This window comes from Bufo bufo, chromosome 2 (genome assembly GCF_905171765.1).
Source record: "Bufo bufo chromosome 2, aBufBuf1.1, whole genome shotgun sequence".
Classification (NCBI taxonomy): domain Eukaryota; kingdom Metazoa; phylum Chordata; class Amphibia; order Anura; family Bufonidae; genus Bufo; species Bufo bufo.
The window spans coordinates 552996580-553018490 of NC_053390.1; the positions used below are offsets into that span (position 1 = coordinate 552996580).

At 40.5% G+C, this 21911-nt stretch overlaps 1 protein-coding gene across 4 annotated transcripts in view; it reads left to right on the top strand.

The window, feature by feature from the left end:
• The window catches only part of SLC4A4 (solute carrier family 4 member 4), a 283730-nt gene that overhangs the window by 169585 nt on the left and 92234 nt on the right, over positions 1-21911 (top strand). For all 4 annotated transcript variants that reach the window (XM_040418121.1, XM_040418118.1, XM_040418119.1 and 1 more), the window contains 3 exons: positions 2158-2318; positions 3938-4117; positions 16920-16996. In XM_040418121.1, the coding sequence (XP_040274055.1) occupies positions 2158-2318; positions 3938-4117; positions 16920-16996 (418 nt within the window). The remainder of the gene's footprint in view (positions 1-2157; positions 2319-3937; positions 4118-16919; positions 16997-21911) is intronic.

Consider the following 21911-nt stretch of genomic DNA (forward strand, 5'->3'; position numbering starts at 1 on the left):
TTTATATACAACCCTAAATCCAGATATAAATACAGTATATTGCTAGACGGACTCCATAGTTTTTTTTTTTTATAGCGGGAATACAGTTCGATAATTTTTTATTTTATTTTACACTTTATTAACTTTTGAGGAGAGAACAAGCATTTGTGAAGGTTCTGTTCACATTTGTGGTGTTTATGATGGAGGCTGCAACAATCTACCAATCCATCGTATGAAATATACCAATGGCACCCAACTGACCTTATTGACCTACAGTGCCCGTTGTCCACTTAGAGCCTCTGATGCAAATGTGAACAGAGTTTTAAAAGGCACCTAAACCTTTTGAAAAAAATAAAAAATTGAAGGAGCAGAAGCTCTGCAAAGAATGATCTGCCTTTTTGGCTTTCATCGCCTCTGCTCGACTGTCTGAGCATGTGAAGTACAGATCCCTTGTAGTTTCTATGGATTCTGTACTCTGCTCTGAAGGCGCTTGTACCCCTTTGTGTTTTCAACAAAGGTTTAGTTACCATTTAAGATGACCATACACATTAAATAAATGTCACCTGATTTCAACAAGATTGGTCATGGGGGTTTCATTCGATGGCAGTTTTTGTGGAAAATTATTGGGCTGTTAGATAACACACCTGATCCTTTGGTTCTTATTGTTGAACACATGCATGCATGCTATCCAACGTGTATGGCCAGCCTTAAGACTGTATTACACTGGTCGATATTTCAGCCGATAAGCGGTGTGAACGCTCGTTAGCGATCATCTTGCAGTGTAATACTACCCCCAATTGCCCGATGAACGAGCAAACACTTGTTCATCAAGCAATTCTGCTTAAAAATCACTGCTTGCCAGTGGCAGACCGTGCTGTCTAATATCGATCTGCCACCAGCAAACCACTAGACAGTATGGGGACGAGCGATGGCATAGCGATCGCTCCTCCCCATGCTGCAGAGGAGATTGTTACATGTAATAGCAGCAGTCTCTTCCACTAGCTAGCTAGCGATTGCTGAGAGGGAACACTCCCCTTCCGACAATCTCGTGCTGATCTGCCTGTCTAATACAGGCTTTAGACTAAGTTGTTATCTTCTGAGAGAATATAGGCCTGTGTTTTCTCTATTAGCTGGCAGCAAGTCAAGGCAAGAAATGATTTGAGATTTGGGAACATATTGAATTGGAAGCAAATCTCAAACCAGGTGTATTTTTTGCTGATCTCTAGTTGTGGTGAATCTAATATTGATACACTTTCACAAATGTTTTGTGCAGATCGGACTTTGATAAATCTCTGTTCTTTGAATAAAACAGGTCGCTCACTCACACCTGATTGCCATCCTATTGATTGAAAAACACCTAGCTCTAATTTCACCTTCAAATTTTGTTAATGTCATTTAATGAAATGCAAAAATTTTTGAAGGGTTCACAAACTTTCATTCACCCTATGTACATGCTTGTTTTAGTTGTGCAGCATCTTTACATGTAGTAAAACTAAGTTTTGGGGGATTGTATAGTTTTCTGACCTATTGCAGACCAAACTTTTGTTTCTTTACATGGGTTCCCTGCAGAACTAAATGGCAGTTTCTCCCTTTATGGAATTGACTGAAATTCCTGTTTCATGGAGAGCTTCTGGACAACTATTCGTACAGGGAATACATTTGAACAGACAATATTTCTCCACTGTCGTAATGTTCTATAGTCTTCATGGATGGGCTCTTGACAGAAAATATATTATGTAACTAGATCTACTTGAATGGTACACTTGTTTCTATCATTTTAGAGACCCCCTTGAAATGTGCTTCATGTGCAAAGAATAGTAGAAATAATTAATATATTTAATTAATCATAATATTTTGCCAGTGTACTTCCTTACATCTCCTCTTGGCTTGAGATATTATGGGATTAGTGGCACAAGTTGACCAGATTGGAATAAAAAAAACAAAACACTTTTGTGGTACCCACAACACGTGACAAATTAATGCACTTTTTTTTTTCCAAACTGGTCACCTCACGCCATTCATCTTGGGATGTGAGCCAATAGTAGAGATAAGGAAAGATACCTCTGTACTTATCCTACCCCTTCCCGTTGCACAACGTTATGCAGCTTTGAAGCTATGTAGGGATTTTACTACATCGTAGTATACAATATGAAATAACGTATTCTCTTTAAATTTTAGATGGATAAAGTTTGAAGAAAAAGTGGAGCAGGGTGGAGAAAGGTGGAGTAAGCCTCATGTTGCCACACTTTCCTTGCACAGCCTGTTTGAACTGAGAACATGTATTGAAAAAGGGACAATACTACTTGACCTAGAAGCCAATTCACTCCCACAAGTAGTTGGTAAGAAGCTTATTGATTTTTATGCTTTGTTGCTATACATTATGCGAGAGGAGCTCAGGGCATGCACCACTTTGGTCCGTGTCTCCCAGAACATGGACCTGAAGACCATCGGTGACAATTATCTCTGGCAGCCGCCAAGTCTGTGTAATACACGAACATACAGACCTCATCGCACATTGAGGGTTCTGCCACACATTCAGGTTTATTTGGTGCAGTTTTTGAAGCCAAAACCAGAAATTGATTTAAAAAAGACAAGTACTATATGTCTTTAATATGTTAGCTCTTTTTGTGATCCACTCCTGATTTTGGCTTAAAAAATTGCATCAAAAACCTGCACATCTAAAAGCTCCCTAAAACTGAACGTGTTGCGGCTGAAGCAAGAATAATTTTTTAGCATGGATGGCTGAATTAAGCCTTAGGTGTCTATTCTCACAGGCCACACACAGACTGGTTCTAGTAGAATGGTTCATCACTAATTCAGCAGCTTTGAAGATAATAGGCTCATAAATAGGGGTGCACCGAAATGAAAATTCTGGTCCGAAACCGAAACCGAAAATTCAGGATGCCCTTGACCGAAAACCGAAACCGAAACCGAAACTGCCTTTTTGCCCAAATACTTTTAAAATACTTTTTTTTTAATGATTGGCGCTGTTATGGAGAGGGGGATCTGTGGGTGGCTCTGTTATGGAGAGGGGGATCTGTGGGTGGCGCTGTTATGGAGAGGGGGATCTGTGGGTGGCGCTGTTATGGAGAGGGGGATCTGTGGGTGGCGCTGTTATGGAGAGGGGGATCTGTGGGTGGCGCTGTTATGGAGAGGGGGATCTGTGGGTGGCGCTGTTATGGAGAGGGGGATCTGTGGGTGGCGCTGTTATGGAGAGGGGGATCTGTGGGTGGCGCTGTTATGGAGAGGGGGATCTGTGGGTGGCGCTGTTATGGAGAGGGGGATCTGTGGGTGGCGCTGTTATGGAGAGGGGGATCTGTGGGTGGCGCTGTTATGGAGGGGGGGGATATGTGCACTGTTATGGGCATAACAGTGCACAGATCCCTTTCCCCATAACAGTGCACAGATCCCTTTCCCCATAACAGTGCACAGATCCCCCCTCCCCATAGCAGTGCCATAGACCGATCCCCCTACCCATAACAGCCCCGGCCCTGCTGCTCACAGCATCACTCACTGCATCTTTATTTTACCTTACAATCGTCACGCTCCAGTAAGAACTCTGCAGGCAGAGCGGAGGGCGGCGTAACGTCACTTACTCACGTGACGCACCTGCTCCGCCCACTTTATGAATGAAGGAGGCGGAGCAGGCGCGTCACGTGAGTAAGTGACGTTACGCCGCCCTCCGCTCTGCCTGCAGAGTTCTTACTGGAGCGTCAAGGTGAAATAAAGATGCAGTAAACCGCCCGCCCGGCGCCCGCCCGCAGATGGTGGGTGACAAATCCCACACCCCATATTTTCGGCCGATATGTAACAATATCGGCCGAAATGGATTAGGTACATTTTCGGCCGATATTTTCGGCTGCCGAAATTTCGGTGCACCCCTACTCATAAACCACAGTCAAGCCTAAAAATGAATAATATTGTTCTTCATCAAACTTTTTGCCATATATTTTTTCAGAAAAAATCCTTGATAACCAGATTGAGACAGGACTATTGAAACCAGAGATGAAGGAAAAGATCACCTACACTCTTCTCAGGAAGCATCGACACCAGACAAAGAAATCCAACTTGCGTTCCTTGGCTGACATAGGGAAAACAGTCTCCAGTGCAAGTCGAATGTTTGCCAATCCGGACAATGGTAATGTAGAGGCCAGGCCTTGCTCCCTGGCTTTTAATTATATTTCATATTAAAGTGGTCCTCTAGGCTTTTTAAAAAAATCTGGCAGCCTTCTGACCTGTTGTGGTAGCCTGGTCGGTACTTACTCCTCCGTTGGGTTGCCAATTCCATTGCATTCAGACTGGCTGCAGGCTCTTCCGCTCAGGTCTCGATGTGTTGCATAGTTTAAATATGTAGCTGTTTGCTATTACTTAAGGACAAGAATATACCACTTTTTAAAACTTTTGTGAATTAACCTCAACTCGACTTCAAGGTTTGTGGTTCAAAAGAGTTTGAGCTTCAATTTGTTTAAAGGGTTTTCCACAGAACATGCTGTACATATCTGATGAATGTGGTTCCCACCTTTGGGACTGGTACATATCTCTGGTATATATTATCCTTTGGTGAGTGTAGAGATGGCTGTGCATGTGCTGCTCTCTCCATGCATGTCTATTGGAGTCCTGAGAACAGTTGAGAAAACCACTTTAAGGCTACATTTTAAGATTTGTAGTTGGCTACATTACTTCCCCCATAATGTTTTATAATCTATTGATAGGTCCCACATGACTATGCTGTTTTGACCCTGCTTATACCCCCCCTTGAAATTGTTGAGAGTTATAGTGAGCGTTTTCTTTCAGTTGGTTACATATTTCCCACCAGTTTCAGTAGGCGAGAGACCATCCATACATGCACACCCCGCTAGCCTAAAACATAATGGTGTGGTAAACCATCTAAGTAAAAGCATCTGATTTTAATCTGAATATTACATTCTGTTCTATTCTGCCGGTGCTTAGAGCTGTTATAATTTCTTGACATGTTATGATGTATTAACCAGAGTTTGTCTTTCCTTCTTCATTAAACTTCTAAAACTGTGAACATTATAGGAGGGAGAGAGGAGGGCTTGATGAAAAACTCCTTCCTTTCAGGTGAATAGCATGGTACTTCAAGGCTTCTTCATTTGTGTGGTTCATCCAAGGGTTGACAACCTGAGCTTCTACTTGTGTTTCTAACGTGTCAGTCCATTCTCAACCACCTGACATACATGTAGAGTTGTTTTACAAAAAAGTATTAAGCAGATGGCTCACTCTGATTTATCACGACAGGTGCACTAGTTCAAAGAAACACCCCCTGATTCTGATTAGCGTAAATGTAAGTTGGATGGAACCGGCACTCAGACAATAGGAATTCACGTGGAACTTGAATCTTATTAATATTAAAATATTTATTAAACAACAAGTATATATCCTATGTGCACTAGGTTAAAATTTTAAAACATCTAAAAAGCATATACAATCATATGTGTCTATCAAATGTCCAAAACTGGAACACAAATATCCGTATACTGCGACACAGAGGGGTGCATCCGTGTTTCCCAGATGATGTTGGCTATTTGGATCGCAGCCGTCTGTGGCGGAGCAGAGCAGAGTATAGTAAACGTGAGTCCCAGATATAGATAAATATTTAGTTGCTATCCCGGTTATACAAACTTATACATAGTAATACATTATATCAATAAATTAATATCTTTATGCCACCTATATGGGATATAGAATAAAAGATGGAAGATAAAAAAATATATATGGCTTTCAGAGTAAGTCTGTAGTTCACACCACTTGTGGATAGTCTATTTGTTAAGGACGTCTCAGGGTCTGAGTACGCCTATGTATAAGAGATCGATTGTCCAGAAAGTAAGTAGCTCCCGTACTTATACCACCTGTTGTTCCGTGGTTTAGTACAGCTTCACTTAGAATAGTCTCTTTACTCACTGTGACTCCAGTCGGCTCACTGAATGGATCCCGCGGAAGGGTTACTTCTCGTGGCGTTTGCACGCTTCAGCCTATCTCCGCTTGATTGGTATCCGGTCAGGTCCTAGTTAGAATCCCGTCTCTATTCTCGCGGGAGACCTGTATCAGGTATTTCACTTTCGTGAATCCTGCAGTCTGCCTTGGTCTTACGTGAGCTCAAAGTGGGTAAATCTGTTCGTTCTTTAGTACATGGCCATGCACCGCTGGAATAGTTGCTTCACAGGTGATACGCCCATGGGCGTATCACCTGTGAAGCAACTATTCCAGCGGTGCATGGCCATGTACTAAAGAACGAACAGATTTACCCACTTTGAGCTCACGTAAGACCAAGGCAGACTGCAGGATTCACGAAAGTGAAATACCTGATACAGGTCTCCCGCGAGAATAGAGACGGGATTCTAACTAGGACCTGACCGGATACCAATCAAGCGGAGATAGGCTGAAGCGTGCAAACGCCACGAGAAGTAACCCTTCCGCGGGATCCATTCAGTGAGCCGACTGGAGTCACAGTGAGTAAAGAGACTATTCTAAGTGAAGCTGTACTAAACCACGGAACAACAGGTGGTATAAGTACGGGAGCTACTTACTTTCTGGACAATCGATCTCTTATACATAGGCGTACTCAGACCCTGAGACGTCCTTAACAAATAGACTATCCACAAGTGGTGTGAACTACAGACTTACTCTGAAAGCCATATATATTTTTTTATCTTCCATCTTTTATTCTATATCCCATATAGGTGGCATAAAGATATTAATTTATTGATATAATGTATTACTATGTATAAGTTTGTATAACCGGGATAGCAACTAAATATTTATCTATATCTGGGACTCACGTTTACTATACTCTGCTCTGCTCCGCCACAGACGGCTGCGATCCAAATAGCCAACATCATCTGGGAAACACGGATGCACCCCTCTGTGTCGCAGTATACGGATATTTGTGTTCCAGTTTTGGACATTTGATAGACACATATGATTGTATATACATGTAGAGTTGCATGTAGAAGGTGTAAGCTTCAGGTTGATCATACCTGTCCACATAAATACGTATGTCGCATTAACCGTGTTCCTGTCTACGGGCCTCGCTACATTTTCATGGCATGATGATACACAATGATTCCTGTTGCATATGGTGAATAGCACAAATACATATCAAAAATATAAAAATGAAAGTATGATTGTACATATGTTTTGCATTTGTACAATTAGTTTTCGGTATCTCTCCATCCTACTGGCATTACCCTGTCACTCGTTCATTAGCATGGCATTACTGACCTCACGCATCCCAGGGAATTTATGTAATAGTGACCATTCATTCACTGTATGTCACCATTACATGTGGCTCTCTACAGATTGCTTGCTTATTACTAATTCTGCACTGATATACCTCTAGTAGTTTAGTAACCTATGATATTTTATATAATATGCAGATATGTATCTTTATATGGTAGCTTGATCAATCATTACATTCAGTGCTGAGTTATAAAAAGCCTCGGAATAGTACAGCGAAGCATTGCTGCTCTGTTTGAAATGATCAGACCATACTAGACAGATAAATATACAGTGGGTGTAAATTCCTCCTACCATCCAGATTTCACCTGCCAACCCTAAACATTATACAGATTCTTGCCAACTTAAAAACTTATTTAACTCTCCCTGGCTCTAACCAAGCTGTGGATCTGAAAGGTAAAGTGCAACAGTAAGCATCAATTAAAGGGGTTTTCTGGCTTCATATAAGCAAAGCATATTTGTGTACGTATACCATATGTAATCTACTGTTTGTTTAAATGCATTACCAATTTCAAGATCTCTGTCAGTGAATGAAAACTAAAAGTTTGACTTAATCATGTCCAACTAACACAGGTCTATGACTTATTCCAAGAAAGAAGTCTGTTACACTTAGGGCTCATGCACACGGCTGTAGCTATTTTTGCGGTCCGCAAAACACAGATACCGGCCATGTGTGTTCCACATTTTGTGGAATGGAACATCCTGCCCTCTATAGAACTGCCCTATCCTTGTCTGTAAAACGGATAAAAATAGGACATGGTCTATTTTTTGGCGAGGTTTCGGAATGGACATATGGATGCGGAAAACACACAGTGTGCTGTCTGCTTCTTTTGCAGTCCCATTAATTGGGTCCGCATCTGACTCACAAAAAATACGGATCGGATGTGGACAAAAAAACACGGTCGTGTGCATGAGCCCTTAAAGGGATTTTCTGGTTACAATGGTTTTTAAGCAAGTGCCCACAGCCTGCCTGCTGAAACAGAAGATTCATACTCTATACCTGCTCCACACTGCTACAGTCCTCCACGCTGCCTCTGTTCTTTCTATCTTCCAGTCCCGGCACTGTTTATATCCAGTGGTGTATGGGCATGGTCACATGAACCAATAACTGCTTTCAGCGGAGATGTGGCCACAAGCAGCACTTCACCGCTGAAGCCAGTCAATGGCTGGAGGGGGGCATGTGACCATGCCCATACACCACCGGACGTAAACAGTGCAGGAACTGGAAGATGGATACAGAGGAGGTAGTGCAGAGGACCAAAGCGGGAGGGCACAGGTAAGTATGAGTTTTCTATTTCAGCAGGCAGGCTGCTGACACTTGCTTAAAATCATTATAACTGGAAAACCCCTTTAAGGGCCGACATTTTGATTTTGCAAATATTATCCCTAAGCATTGACTGGGTATGCAACAGAATGAATATTTGGAAATGGGCAGCATGATCATGGGAAACACTTCTGCTACATGTGGATGGCATTTTAAAGACTCTATCCACATGTATTGTACTGCAACTTGTTGTCGATTTGCAGTGTGGAATCCATACCAGAAATCCTTGCTAAATCCACCCCATCTGAACTTACCCTAACAAGTCAGTCCTTAAGTAAGAATGTTTGCATTCACTGTTAGTAAGCAGAGATCTTGCTAAATAAAAACAGAGTATCACAGAAATAATTTTTCGTTGTACAGTTAATATTCAGATGAAACTGGAAACCTCTTTAACCTCCTGTACTATGGTACTGCTCGCCCCAACCCTAGATCACTAACTACCGGTTTATGTTGAATTTGTTGACAGCTCCCTCCAGCCCCCTATTCCCTTGCTGTGCTGCCTCTGGTCTACATTGAGAGGACTTCTTAGCTCACGATCAAGAACATTACATCATTCTGATCACATGCTCATGAGTCCTCTAAATGTACTCCAGTGGCACGGAAGGGAAACGGGGTGACTATCAACACTAACTGGCAAGAGGTGACAGGTTGCCTTTAAGGCCTGGTTCACATATCATTGTTTTGGTCAATGTTTGATCAATGGTTTCCATCGGTGATTGTGAGCCAAAACCAGGAATAAGGTATAATGCAAAAATTTCCACGTATTCTCTGTTTTTGACCCACGCCTGGTTATGGCTTTCAATCACTGATACAAAATTCAGCAATATATACTAGCAATATATTCAGCAATATATACTAATACTATATATGAAAATCTATCAACACAAGCTGAAGTGTATCAGACGTAAGTTAATTAAAACCCTTTAACAGGGTTCAGTGAAAATAGAATCAAGGGGCTGCTAATCTCACACCACCCCTGTTGTGGCCATTAGACGGTACAGCTATAGCTTAGAAATGAATGGTTCTGCAGGAAGGGCTATCAATGTTTGCTAAGTGGGGGTTTGACCTTTTGGACCCCACAACTTATTGTCTACATAGGCCTTATACTATATGAGGACAGCTTCTTAACTTTCATTTATTGGTGCAGCTCTGATTTTAGGAGAAGTTGGTTCCTTTATTAGATTGTACCTTCACATGATACTTGCAGCCGCCACAATTCCTGATGCATTTACTGTACTGATAGTTCTCTACTGTTTTCAAGCCTTTAGTTGTCTTTCTTCCTTGTTCTTCTCACCTTTATTTTGCTTTCCTTTTCCTCTACCTGCTGCTGCTTTCAAACTTTCCTCTGCTTTTCGCTTGCGACACTAGCACGCAGTCCTCTAGAAAATTCTGTGCCCTGCCTGGCAACCCGCATGTCGGATGATGATCTCCGTGTGCGGCGCAGCCCCAGCATGGGATGGCTCAGTAAGTCGGGGTAAATGTGTGTTGTGGGAAATGGGTCACATACATGGTGCAGTAAAAAGAATATTTAGAATCAGGCAGAATTGTACATATGTTCCCTTACTCATGTCATCTTCTATAGATTCATACTGTCATTATTGTGGACAGCACATTTTATATATGTATCATATATTGAACCTTTAAGATGAAGGGAAGATACTCTTTTTGTTTTCCGATGCAAAGTACATTCCTTAATTCAAGGACCATGTACTTGGAGCACGCTGGCACAGAAGTGCTTGGATGTGTCTGATGAGCCCACAATACATTTTCAACACTTTAGTGTTATTTTTTTCCATAGGAAAATAAACCATTTGACCAGCTTTGTGCTTACACCTGCATTAATCCGCAGTGACATCTCATGTGTTGTCATCAGGCATTTCTCCTGATTCAAGTGGTTTACCCTCTTTAATTTAACCACAGTGAATAGGTGCAAATAAATGAAAGGTTTTTACCATAATACAGGTGTGCTGTTAATCTATTACAGGCCTCCAGGGAAATACAAAAATCCATCCTCCTGATTCTTGCATCTATGGTTATGTTGGTATCGTTTGAGTTTTCACACTAACCCCTGGCTTTAATTCCTCCTTCATTGGCTTAACTGAGTTGGAGACAACTTGTTTCGGTTACAAATAGAATAGGGACTTGGATTGCTTAAAGGGATTTTCCCATAAATTAATTATCTAGAGTAATGTACACCATTACTTTAAGTTTGTCAGTGCAAAACAATGCTGTCAGTGTAATTTTCACCCTTTTTAGCTTCTTTACTTACCTCTTTGTAGCTCTGGTCTCTTCAGATTCTAGACGGGAGCAACAGCTCATCCCATGTGACTATTAAGCACCTGCATCTCCCAGGAGTGCATTGCAGTCTGCTGTTTCTAACCCTGCTCTCCTAGTTGACAAACCACTGTTTTTCTGTCTACCTTGCCTGCATAGAAAATAGTCCCTCACACACAAGTAGAAATGAATAAAGGAAAGGCGTCTTGGTCACTTCACTATGAGATCAATACACCAGTAAAGAGTGGAGGAGAAGGGAACAAGGAAGCTGCTCAGCATGTTATTTCACCTCTGAATGCAGGAGAAGGTGGACCAGAAGGACAAATAGCAGGAAGGAAGGGCTACCAGAGAAGAAAATGTAATACATATAAAAAGCAAACAATCATTTTATTGCATGTGGATTGAAGTATTACTTAATTTTACATCATTTGACAAGCCCCGTTCATTGTATAGTAATACTTTTCATGGGATAGCCCCATTCAGGAATCAAAATACTGTGCAATATTTTGACCCTGAAGATTGAATGTTTTGTTAGTTGAGAAAGTACTTCATCTCAAATCTGCAGACCTTGAGAAAGTTTAGCCAGTTCTGTTGGTCAAGAAGTCTGCAAACAACAGCTCAGATCTCAGCCTACTGAACTATTCTGAGTATGGAGTTGTGTGTTCCTGTGTATAGGAGGGGGGCTCTGTAGACAACAATAGTAAAATATTAATTTTTAGGTACTGATTTGAGCAAGGATTTAATGTGTAACCTCTTCACCAGGATGCTAGTTAACTCCCATAAAATTTTTTAAAATCCAATTTTATTTGAAATTAAGCTACAATATTACAATATTTTGACCCTGAAGGTCTATTGTTTGTGAAAATACTGTAGGTTTACTAGTGACCTTATGTTTCTTTCATGCCAATTTTGCGGATCTTAGGGCAGCTAAATCAGTTCATTTGTGCATCAGCCCAGATCTTATGCTCCTGAACCACTTTAGTAACTAACAATAGTATAGTTTTAGTTGTCTACCCTAATTACAAAATCTATGATGGGCAGCGGAGTGTTGAAAAAAAATAAAAAATAAAACCGTAATTTGCCTTTCCAGATACTCTCCATTCCAGCACCGTGGCTCCTGATGGTCCCTGCCAAACTGGCAGTGATGGAGACCAGTCATCAATGATCTGAGTGTTCATATGTGCAAGAATGGCATATCATTCTGAGCCTTAGCAATGATATTCCGTTCTGGCACATTGCTTGGCTGCAGCAGTACTTTGACCAAGTACTTGGTGCTTGTCACTTCCAGCCTGGCAGAGACCACTGAGAGCCACGGCGACTGCAAAAGTACATCAGATTTTTTATTTATTTTTTGCAACACAGTGCTGCCCACAATAATTTTTTTTTTTTTTAATTGGGCCAACAACCCCTGTAATTTTTTTTTTACCAGGGATGCGAGTTGACTGGGAGGCCCAGAATTTAAAGGGGTTTTGGGAGGCTTTTATACTGACAACCTATTCTCTGTATAGGTCATCAGTATCTAATCGGTGGGGGTCAAACAGATAGTAGTGCTATGGCCTTCTCACAGCTGAGCCTAGGCCAGTGACATCACGTTCATTAGTCACATGGCTTAGGCACAGCTCAGCCCCATTGAAGTGAATGGGGCTAGGCTTTGATACAAAGTATAGCTGCTATACAATGCACGGCGCTGTGCTTGGTGAGCTGAGAGAAGGCTGTGGCACTCACAGGAGCACCACGGCTTTCTCAAACCACTAATCGCCAGGGGTACCAGGTGTTGAACCTCTACATACTGATGGAGGAGGATAGGTCATCAGTATTAAAAGTCTTGGAAAACCCCTTTAATATGAAATTTTAATGGTTATTTTTATGAAGTAGCAGTTTTAGTTTTTTAAAAGCAGCATGACAGGTGGATGACTGCACTGGATATATGTGGTTTTATGTAGTCTAAATAGCTGGAGATATATATATATATATATATATATATATATATATATATATATATCTATATATAACCAAACAAAAAAGCCTCACTATAAAACCGTAGTTTAGGGCAGAGAAGAGACAACCATACAAACCTATAATGTTGTTAAACAAACAACAAATGAATGCCCAATGTATTAAAAAAATATATACTTTATTTAATTATAATAAACATATCATGATTATTAAAATATTAGAGATAACAAGAAAAGAATATGAAGAGTCAGCAGAAAAACCGGATGCCGCAATCCACTGGCCGGTGTCTACCTGCCAACAGACGGAACACATGTCAAGTATACCAATAATATGCAGCAGGGTGATTCACAATACAATAGCACATAAAATATGACTATTCTAATGTTAGTAAATGTGATCGTCATTATGGTGCATAGCCGCCAGATGGATCTCAGCCACTAGAGTCTAGCAATGCAAAGGTAAAAAATAAAAAATATATGTAGAGCCCTCACATGAGTGAGACCACACACACCAAGCCTTATTATAAAGGATATGAGGGAGCTCATCTATGGACAACAGATAGACAATTAAGGCATACCATAAGACATGATGGAGGGTAAAGGCAGCAGGCACGGGACAGGCTAGGAACCTCGACGCGCGTTTTGCCTCAGCTTCGTCTGGAGGTAAGTAAGAGTGTGACCATAACCCCCTATTTGTATCCACCATGTAGCTCCAGGGCATATGGATATGTGATAGGTAATTACAACAGCTGATACTTACTATTGAGCGCTCCATGCCTGATGATGCACGCCGAGTACATCATGGCGACGCCGCACTTGTCAGGAGGAGGGGTGGAACGCAAGCTATGCGTTCCAGCCCGTCTCCCAAGGAGACGTAGCGGCGTCCCCACGTGACTCGGCGCACAGCGCTGTATCAGCCTATCCGATCACAGAGGTATCCGAACTATATCTAATATATTAGCCACAGTCCTTCACACTGGGGAGCCCTGTATGGGGAATCTACATAGGGGATATCAATTGTTCAGAGGGCGTAAATGGAGAGCTGAATACATCTGAATACATTTAGGCATAAATACCATTAGGAGAGAATGGATATACAACATCACGGTTATTGCGGAGCTGAATACATCTGAATACATCTAAGCATAAAGACTATTAAAAAAGAGTAAGTACATAATATCACAATTATTATAACATATCATTCGGCACTATGAATATCACATAATTTGGCCAAGAGACATGATATCATATTAATATAATCATGATACAAAAAGTATTATGAATAGATACCATACATGATCATAAGAGCACAAGTGGCATGAAAAATACATAATATACACTATATAATCACACATATCATGATTATATCCTACTATCCTCAGGCCCCAATATAGAAAAATAGAAAATGCATAATATTTTTTCCCCATAACAAACAGAAGTGATTAATTACTTAATACATGAAGATCTAGTACAGACAATCTTTTTAATGATATCATAGTGAAAGTTTCATAATTCATAATTTTGGTTCAAAGCATAACCGAATTAACTAAAACAACGTGGTCATGCTATCAACCCGCCTAGATCGGCAGTATATATCCTCCCATATAAAGTGCTACGTGCATAGAGAATAATTAGAAACAAAAATGCAAAAATAATTCTCCTTATCATTTAAGTGGAAAAAAAATTGCGGCATCCGGTTTTTCTGCTGACTCTTCATATTCTTTTCTTGTTATCTCTAATATTTTAATAAACATGATATTTTTATTATAATTAAATAAAGTATATATTTTTCAAATACATTGGGCATTCATTTGTTGTTTGTTTAACAACATTATAGGTTTATATATATATACTGACAACCGAAATGAAAATGGCATCTGGGAATAGAGCTGGATCATTTACAGGGGAATATTAGAATGTTATAAAACTTTTTGGGTGATTATTAATAGCAGTTATAAAGGAGAACCCTGGGGAATTAGGAACCCTTAATATCTCCAAGTGATTAAAATACATTATCCATATTATGTTTTTTATGTTGCTGACACATTTTTATTCAAATGGCGATTAAACTTTTCTAAAATGGATACATCACGTTATGTGCATTTCTATCAAATTCAATTCAGCTTCACAGAACTTATCTAAAACTATAGTGCCCCAGTCCAAAGTTCAAAACTTAAAAAGACTACTTTATGAGTGTCAACTTTCTGCTGCCAAGCTGTTTAATTAGTGTACTGTTAATAAGGCTATGTTAATGCATTGGAAACAGAAGTCAAGGCATGACGCAATGAAAATCATTAATCCAGTATGAAAATAGCAGGACTATGTGGTGTAACTGAACCGGGGGTGGAAGGGAACGTGGCTGTTTTGTCGAGGCCTATTCTTCCTTACTGTTTTGCTTTACTTTTGTAGGATAATAGCACAATTGTAATAATTAGCATGCAAAGCAGTAAAAGTCCTGCCCTTATTATTTTTGTGGTGGGCGAGGAAAGCCCTCCTGGTGCTTTTTGCGGTCTTGTTAAACTTAGTCATACACATTTAACATTTGTTCCAGCTTGTTAATTTGCTAAAAACAATAATGCTTGCTGTTATTTGCGCAGTTAAATGTATAGGAGTGTAATGTGAAGGAAGACTAAGGTTGAAACAACTCAAGGCAGTGTGCTGAACTGATCCATTTTCACAGCAGGCTGATGGCATTGTTGCTGTGTACAGTAACCATTAAATATGTAATTTGGTATTGCATATTAATTGCGAGTACATTTTTATTCATAGAAATCCATAGAAAGTTCCTTTATGTAACATAACATGCTGTAAGCACACATGGGGTCTTTTCACTGGAGCTATGTCTGTACTTATAAGAAAGTATGAAACTACTATTTACAGTAGATTATGTTCTTGCCATTACAATGTCTCTGTGGGTCACCTGGGGGTCTAGTGCATCAAATATTCGAAATTTTTAAAGTAGGATGCTTAAAATACCCACTAATGCTAATGTTTAAGCTTATTAAAGTCTCCCGCCAGTTTAGTCAAACTTTTAGGTTATGGCCACATGATCGAGTTTCTGGATGCAGTTTTGGAAGCCAAAATCGGGAGTGAATTGAATCTTATCTGTCCAAAACTGCATCAGGAAACCTGACCGTGTGGCTGTACCCTAAAATATTAGGCTGCAGTATGGTATTTCAACAACACAGTTTAAGGATTGCCTGACCCCACCATCGATTCCCCATAGAACCAGATCTTATATCCATAAAAAGGGACACCTAAATGCGCCCATCTTTTGTTCATGTGAAGCTGCTCTTACTATGTGCATAAGGGCCACTTCACACAACCATATATTTGAGTCCGCATCCTTTCCACAATTTTGCAGAATGGATGTGGACCCATTCCTTTCAATGGGGCCGCAAAAGATGTGGACAGCAAACAGTGTACTGTCCGCATCCGTACTTCCGTTCCGTGTCCCCGCAAAAAAGATAGAACGTGTCTTCTTCTTGTCCACAATTGTGGACAATAATAGGCATTTCCATCATAGGGCTGGCTGTTCCGTCCCGGAGCGCACATGGCCGGTATCTGTGTTTTCTGGATCCCCAATTTGCAGACCGCAAAACACATATGGTCATCTAAATGAGCCCTAAGCCTTATTAAAGTCAATAAAGCCATACAAAGAGAAATACCTTCTCATCCCAGCAGCTGCAAATAGGTGTATATGAATTACGGCAGCAAACCCAGCTCACTAGTTTCTATATTAAATAGGTGGCTACTCTTGGATGATCCCAGTTAACCTATAGAAGAAACAGAAACTTCCTAGAGCTCTCATGTTGTCAACCAAAAAATAGAAGTAGTACCTGCTCTAGAGCTTATTCGGTCTTTGTATATTTTTTTTTTGTATTGTATAAATACATTTATGGATTTATGGTATATGTTTATATAAATTGCTGGATTGTTTTGTCTGGTACAACATAGCGTACTACATTTCCCTGAGTGTTCATGTTGCTTAGATGTGGTATTATGTCTTGCCAATAGCGTATGAGCGTGTGTATATATATATATATATATATATATATATATAGTTATATAGCTTTTTAGAACATTTAATATGCATGTATTTGGTCTAAAATACATTTTTGTATTTACAGGCAGCCCAACAATGACACACCGAAACATGACATCTTCTAGTCTGAATGACATTTCAGATAAGCCTGACAAAGATCAAGTAAGTGGCGTGGTTGGAAGCACACGGAAATGCATGTTTTGCGGTTTGAAAAATAGACACAGTCATGTAAATAGCCCCATAATGAGAACCTGTTACTATATAATGCAGTGCAATCTGCAGGCAGCATGTTATAGAGCATGAGCAGCTGAGTAGATTGATGAAAAGATTCTGTAAAACTTGTATTTTATACATTTATACTGTATCTCTGTATTATGTAAACTTAATACATCCCCTAAGTGACAGACAATCACTGATAACACCTCCCCTGTGCACAACTATCAGTGACTGACAGCTATGTCTGTATACACACTTACACAGAGAATACAATCAGTCACTGATAACACCTCCCGTGTACAGCTATCAGTGAATGCCAGCTATCTATGTATATACATTTACACAGAGAATGCTATCAATCACTGATAACACCTCCCTGTGTACAGCTATCAGTGACTGACAGCTATCTATGTATACACACTTACACAGAGAATACTATCAATCACTGATAACACCTACCTGTGTATAGCTGTCAGTGACTGACAGCTATCTATGTTTACACATTTACACAGAGAATACTATCAGTCACTGATAACAACTCCCTCATGTACAGCTATCAGTGACTGACAGCTATCTATGTATACTCACTTACACAGAGAATACTATCAATCACTGATGTCACCTCCCATGTGTACAGCTATCAGTGACTGACACCTATCTATGTATACACACTTACACAGAGAATACTATCAATCACCGATAACACCTCCTCCGTGACTGACAGCTATCTCTGTCAGATTTACTGTATACTCACAATGCTATCAATCACTGATAACACCTTCCCTGTGTACAGCTATCAGTGACTGACAGCTATCTATGTATACTCACTTACACAGAGAATACTATCAATCACTGATGTCACCTCCCATGTGTACAGCTATCAGTGACTGACACCTATCTATGTATACACACTTACACAGAGAATCCTATCAGTCACTGATAACACCTCCCTCATGTACAGCTATCAGTGACTGACAGCTATCTGTGTATACACACTTACACAGAGAATACTATCAATGACTGATAACACCTCCCCCGTGTACAACTATTACTGACAACTATCTCTGTATACACACTTACATAGAGAATACTATTAATAACTGATTACACCTTCCTGTGTACAACTATCAGTGACTGACAACTATCGCACTATAAACATTTATACACACAGTGCTATCAATAACTGATAACATCTTCCCTGGGTACAGCTATCAGTGACTGACACCTATCTATGTATACACACTTACACAGAGAATATTGTCAATCACTGATAGCACCTCCCATGTGTACAGCTATCAGTGACTGACACCAATCTATGTATACACACTTACCCAGAGAATGCTATCAATCTCTGATAACACCTCCCCTGTGTACAGCTATCAGTGACTGACAGCTATCTGTGTATACACACTTACACAGAGAATGCTATCAATCACTGATATCACCTCCCCTGTGTACAACTGAATTTAGTAAAAACTGAGGTGCGAAAGCATAAATTGCAAGTTTTACCGAATGTTTTCCAACAAAGCTATACATCAATCTGCTCAACTTCCCCTTCTCTATAACCTGCTGTCTACAGATTTCACTGTATTCTGTGATAACTAGTCCTCTTTAAAGGTTTTTTCCCAGTATAGAAAATAATATGATTGCTAAATAATGCCACAGATAATTAGTGAAGCTCTGACTCCTGGGACCACCACTCATCGTCTAAGGTGCAGTAGCTCTATATAATTGCTGTGGCTCCTTTACTGATTTTCCCTCATGCTTGCTGTACAGGGGTCTACAACACAGGCTCATCCACTGGGTGGGACGGCTGTTATGCAAGAAGACTGATGAAGAGACATCTGTTGCCTTGTTTAATGGATCATTGGGGGTTTCAGTGGCCCTAGCAATATGCCATAAAATTCCTAAATAAGAATAACCCTTTTTACTTACCACACCAATTGGAAAACATTTACTTTTCCCATTGAAACATATTCTGTGTATAACAGGGTTTAAAGTGAAATGCTAGGTTGGAGCCACTTGAAATATTCTAAAAAGAAACGGCATTATAATCAGTTTCCTTTTGAAAAGTTAGAACTGGACGTAATCCCTTTTGTTAGAAGAAGTGATTGCTATAATAAGCCTGTTGGGATGGGCGAATTCCCAGCCATGAGAATTACACAGACACCACATACAGGTTCTTTTAAAAAAATTAGAATATTGTGATAAAGTTCATTATTTTTTGTAATGTACTGATAAACATTAGACTTTCATATATTTTAGATTCATTACACACAACTGAAGTAGTTCAAGCCTTTTCTTGTTTTAATATTGATGATTTTGGCATACAGCTCATGAAAACCCAAAATTCCTATCTCCAAAAATTAGCATATTTCATCCGACCAATAAAAGAAAAGTGTTTTTAATACAAAAAAAGTCAACCTTCAAATAATTAAGTTCAGTTATGCACTCAATACTTGGTCGGGAATCCTTTTGCAGAAATGACTGCTTCAATGCGGCGTGGCATGGAGGCAATCAGCCTGTGGCACTGCTGAGGTGTTATGGAGGCCCAGGATGCTTCGATAGCGGCCTTAAGCTCATCCAGAGTGTTGGGTCTTGCGTCTCTCAACTTTCTCTTCCCAATATCCCACAGATTCTCTATGGGGTTCAGGTCAGGAGAGTTGGCAGGCCAATTGAGCACAGTAATACCATGGTCAGTAAACCATTTACCAGTGGTTTTGGCACTGTGAGCAGGTGCCAGGTCGTGCTGAAAAATGAAATCTTCATCTCCATAAAGCTTTTCAGCAGATGGAAGCATGAAGTGCTCCAAAATCTCCTGATAGCTAGCTGCATTGACCCTGCCCTTGATAAAACACAGTGAACCAACACCAGCAGCTAACATGGCACCCCAGATCATCACTGACTGTGGGTACTTGACACTGGACTTCAGGCATTTTGGCATTTCCCTCTCCCCAGTCATCCTCCAGACTCTGGCACCTTGATTTCCGAATGACATACAAAATTTGCTTTCATCCGAAAAAAGTACTTTGGACCACTGCGCAACAGTCCAATGCTGCTTCTCTGTAGCCCAGGTCAGGCGCTTCTGCCGCTGTTTCTGGTTCAAAAGTGGCTTGACCTGGGGAATGCGGCACCTGTAGCCCATTTCCTGCACACGCCTGTACACGGTGGCTCTGGATGTTTCTACTCCAGACTTAGTCCACTGCTTCCGCAGGTCCCCCAAGGTCTGGAATCGGTCCTTCTCCACAATCTTCCTCAGGGTCCGGTCACCTCTTCTCGTTGTGCAGCGTTTTCTGCCACACTTTTTCCTTCCCACAGACTTCCCACTGAGGTGCCTTGATACAGCACTCTGGGGACAGCCTATTCGTTCAGAAATTTCTTTCTGTGTCTTTCCCTCTTGCTTGAGGGTGTCAATGATGGCCTTCTGGACAGCCGTCAGGTCGGCAGTCTTACCCATGATTGCGGTTTTGAGTAATGAACCAGGCTGGGAGTTTTTAAAAGCCTCAGGAATCTTTTGCAGGTGTTTAGAGTTAATTAGTTGATTCAGATGATTAGGTTAATAGCTCGTTTAGAGTACCTTTTCATGATATGCTAATTTTTTTAGATAGGAATTTGGGGTTTTCATGAGCTGTATGCCAAAATCATCAATATTAAAACAAGAAAAGGCTTGAACTACTTCAGTTGTGTGTAATGAATCTAAAATATATGAAAGTCTAATGTTTATCAGTACATTACAGAAAATAATGAACTTTATCACAATATGCTAATTTTTGGAAAAGAACCTGTAGAGCAGTCTGAATTCTGTGAATGAGCTGTTCACAGGCGACTCATATGGGGGCCTGATGTGTGCTTTCAGGTCCAACTTATTTTTGCACATACAGTGGGTATCATTTTCTTGAAAATCCCTAGAATACATAAATAGGCATATCTGCAGAAGGTGACCGCTCTACATATGAGTCCAGGTTGCTTCTTTCTGTTGTAAATTGGTGCCGGTGAATAATTTAGAACTGCGCAGCAATAGATTAGAGAAGTCATATTGTTAGGCCTTGCCTGCCATAGGTGTTACTAGAGGTGAAATGATTTCACCTTCAGAGATGGAGGCAGCTGCTGAAAGACTGCTTTCCATAATCCGATTATAAACACTAAGCAGCATGACTCTCATACACTGCATGGAGAATAAAGTGGCCAGGAAGCTCATTGTGCAGGATCTGGGGAGAGGTACAATGACAAATTTCCTGCGGTGTAGCTTTAAACATAATGTGATAACAAATGTCATTAAAGAAGTGGTAAACCTGAGGCACAAAGCTTCTAAAAGTGCAGCTAAAAAGATAGATATGCAGATGATTAGAATATGGATATGCAATTATTTAGCATGTTAAAAGGGTTGCCTGGGCTCTAGACAGTGTCAGATTGGAATGCCTAGGGCCCACCAGTAAAATTTATATTGGGGCCCACTGTCCGGATACATTCAAATATTATCTGCTCACATAGCTTCAGACAAAAGGAAGACGCTACAAGATGATTGTTTATGGGGGTCCCTGTAGTTACTTTGAGAAGGTGGGTCCCTAGGAAAAAAGGATACTGGCGGACTTGTTTAGTTTGTACTCACTATATAAGTCATCTCAGCCACCTTGTTGCATCTATAATAATAAACTGGGTAGTTTCTTAAATAATCTACACAGTTTTTTATATGATCATAGGCTGGTTGAGGTGTTGTACACTACCTATTTATTTTCTACTGTATTATTTATCACTTGTGCAGAGGTTGGGAGAATAGGGGCCCACCTTGCTCAGGGGCCCACCGGGGATTCACCTTTACCCATGTGTGCCAGTCCGAGCATGGCTCTAGATATTGATGACC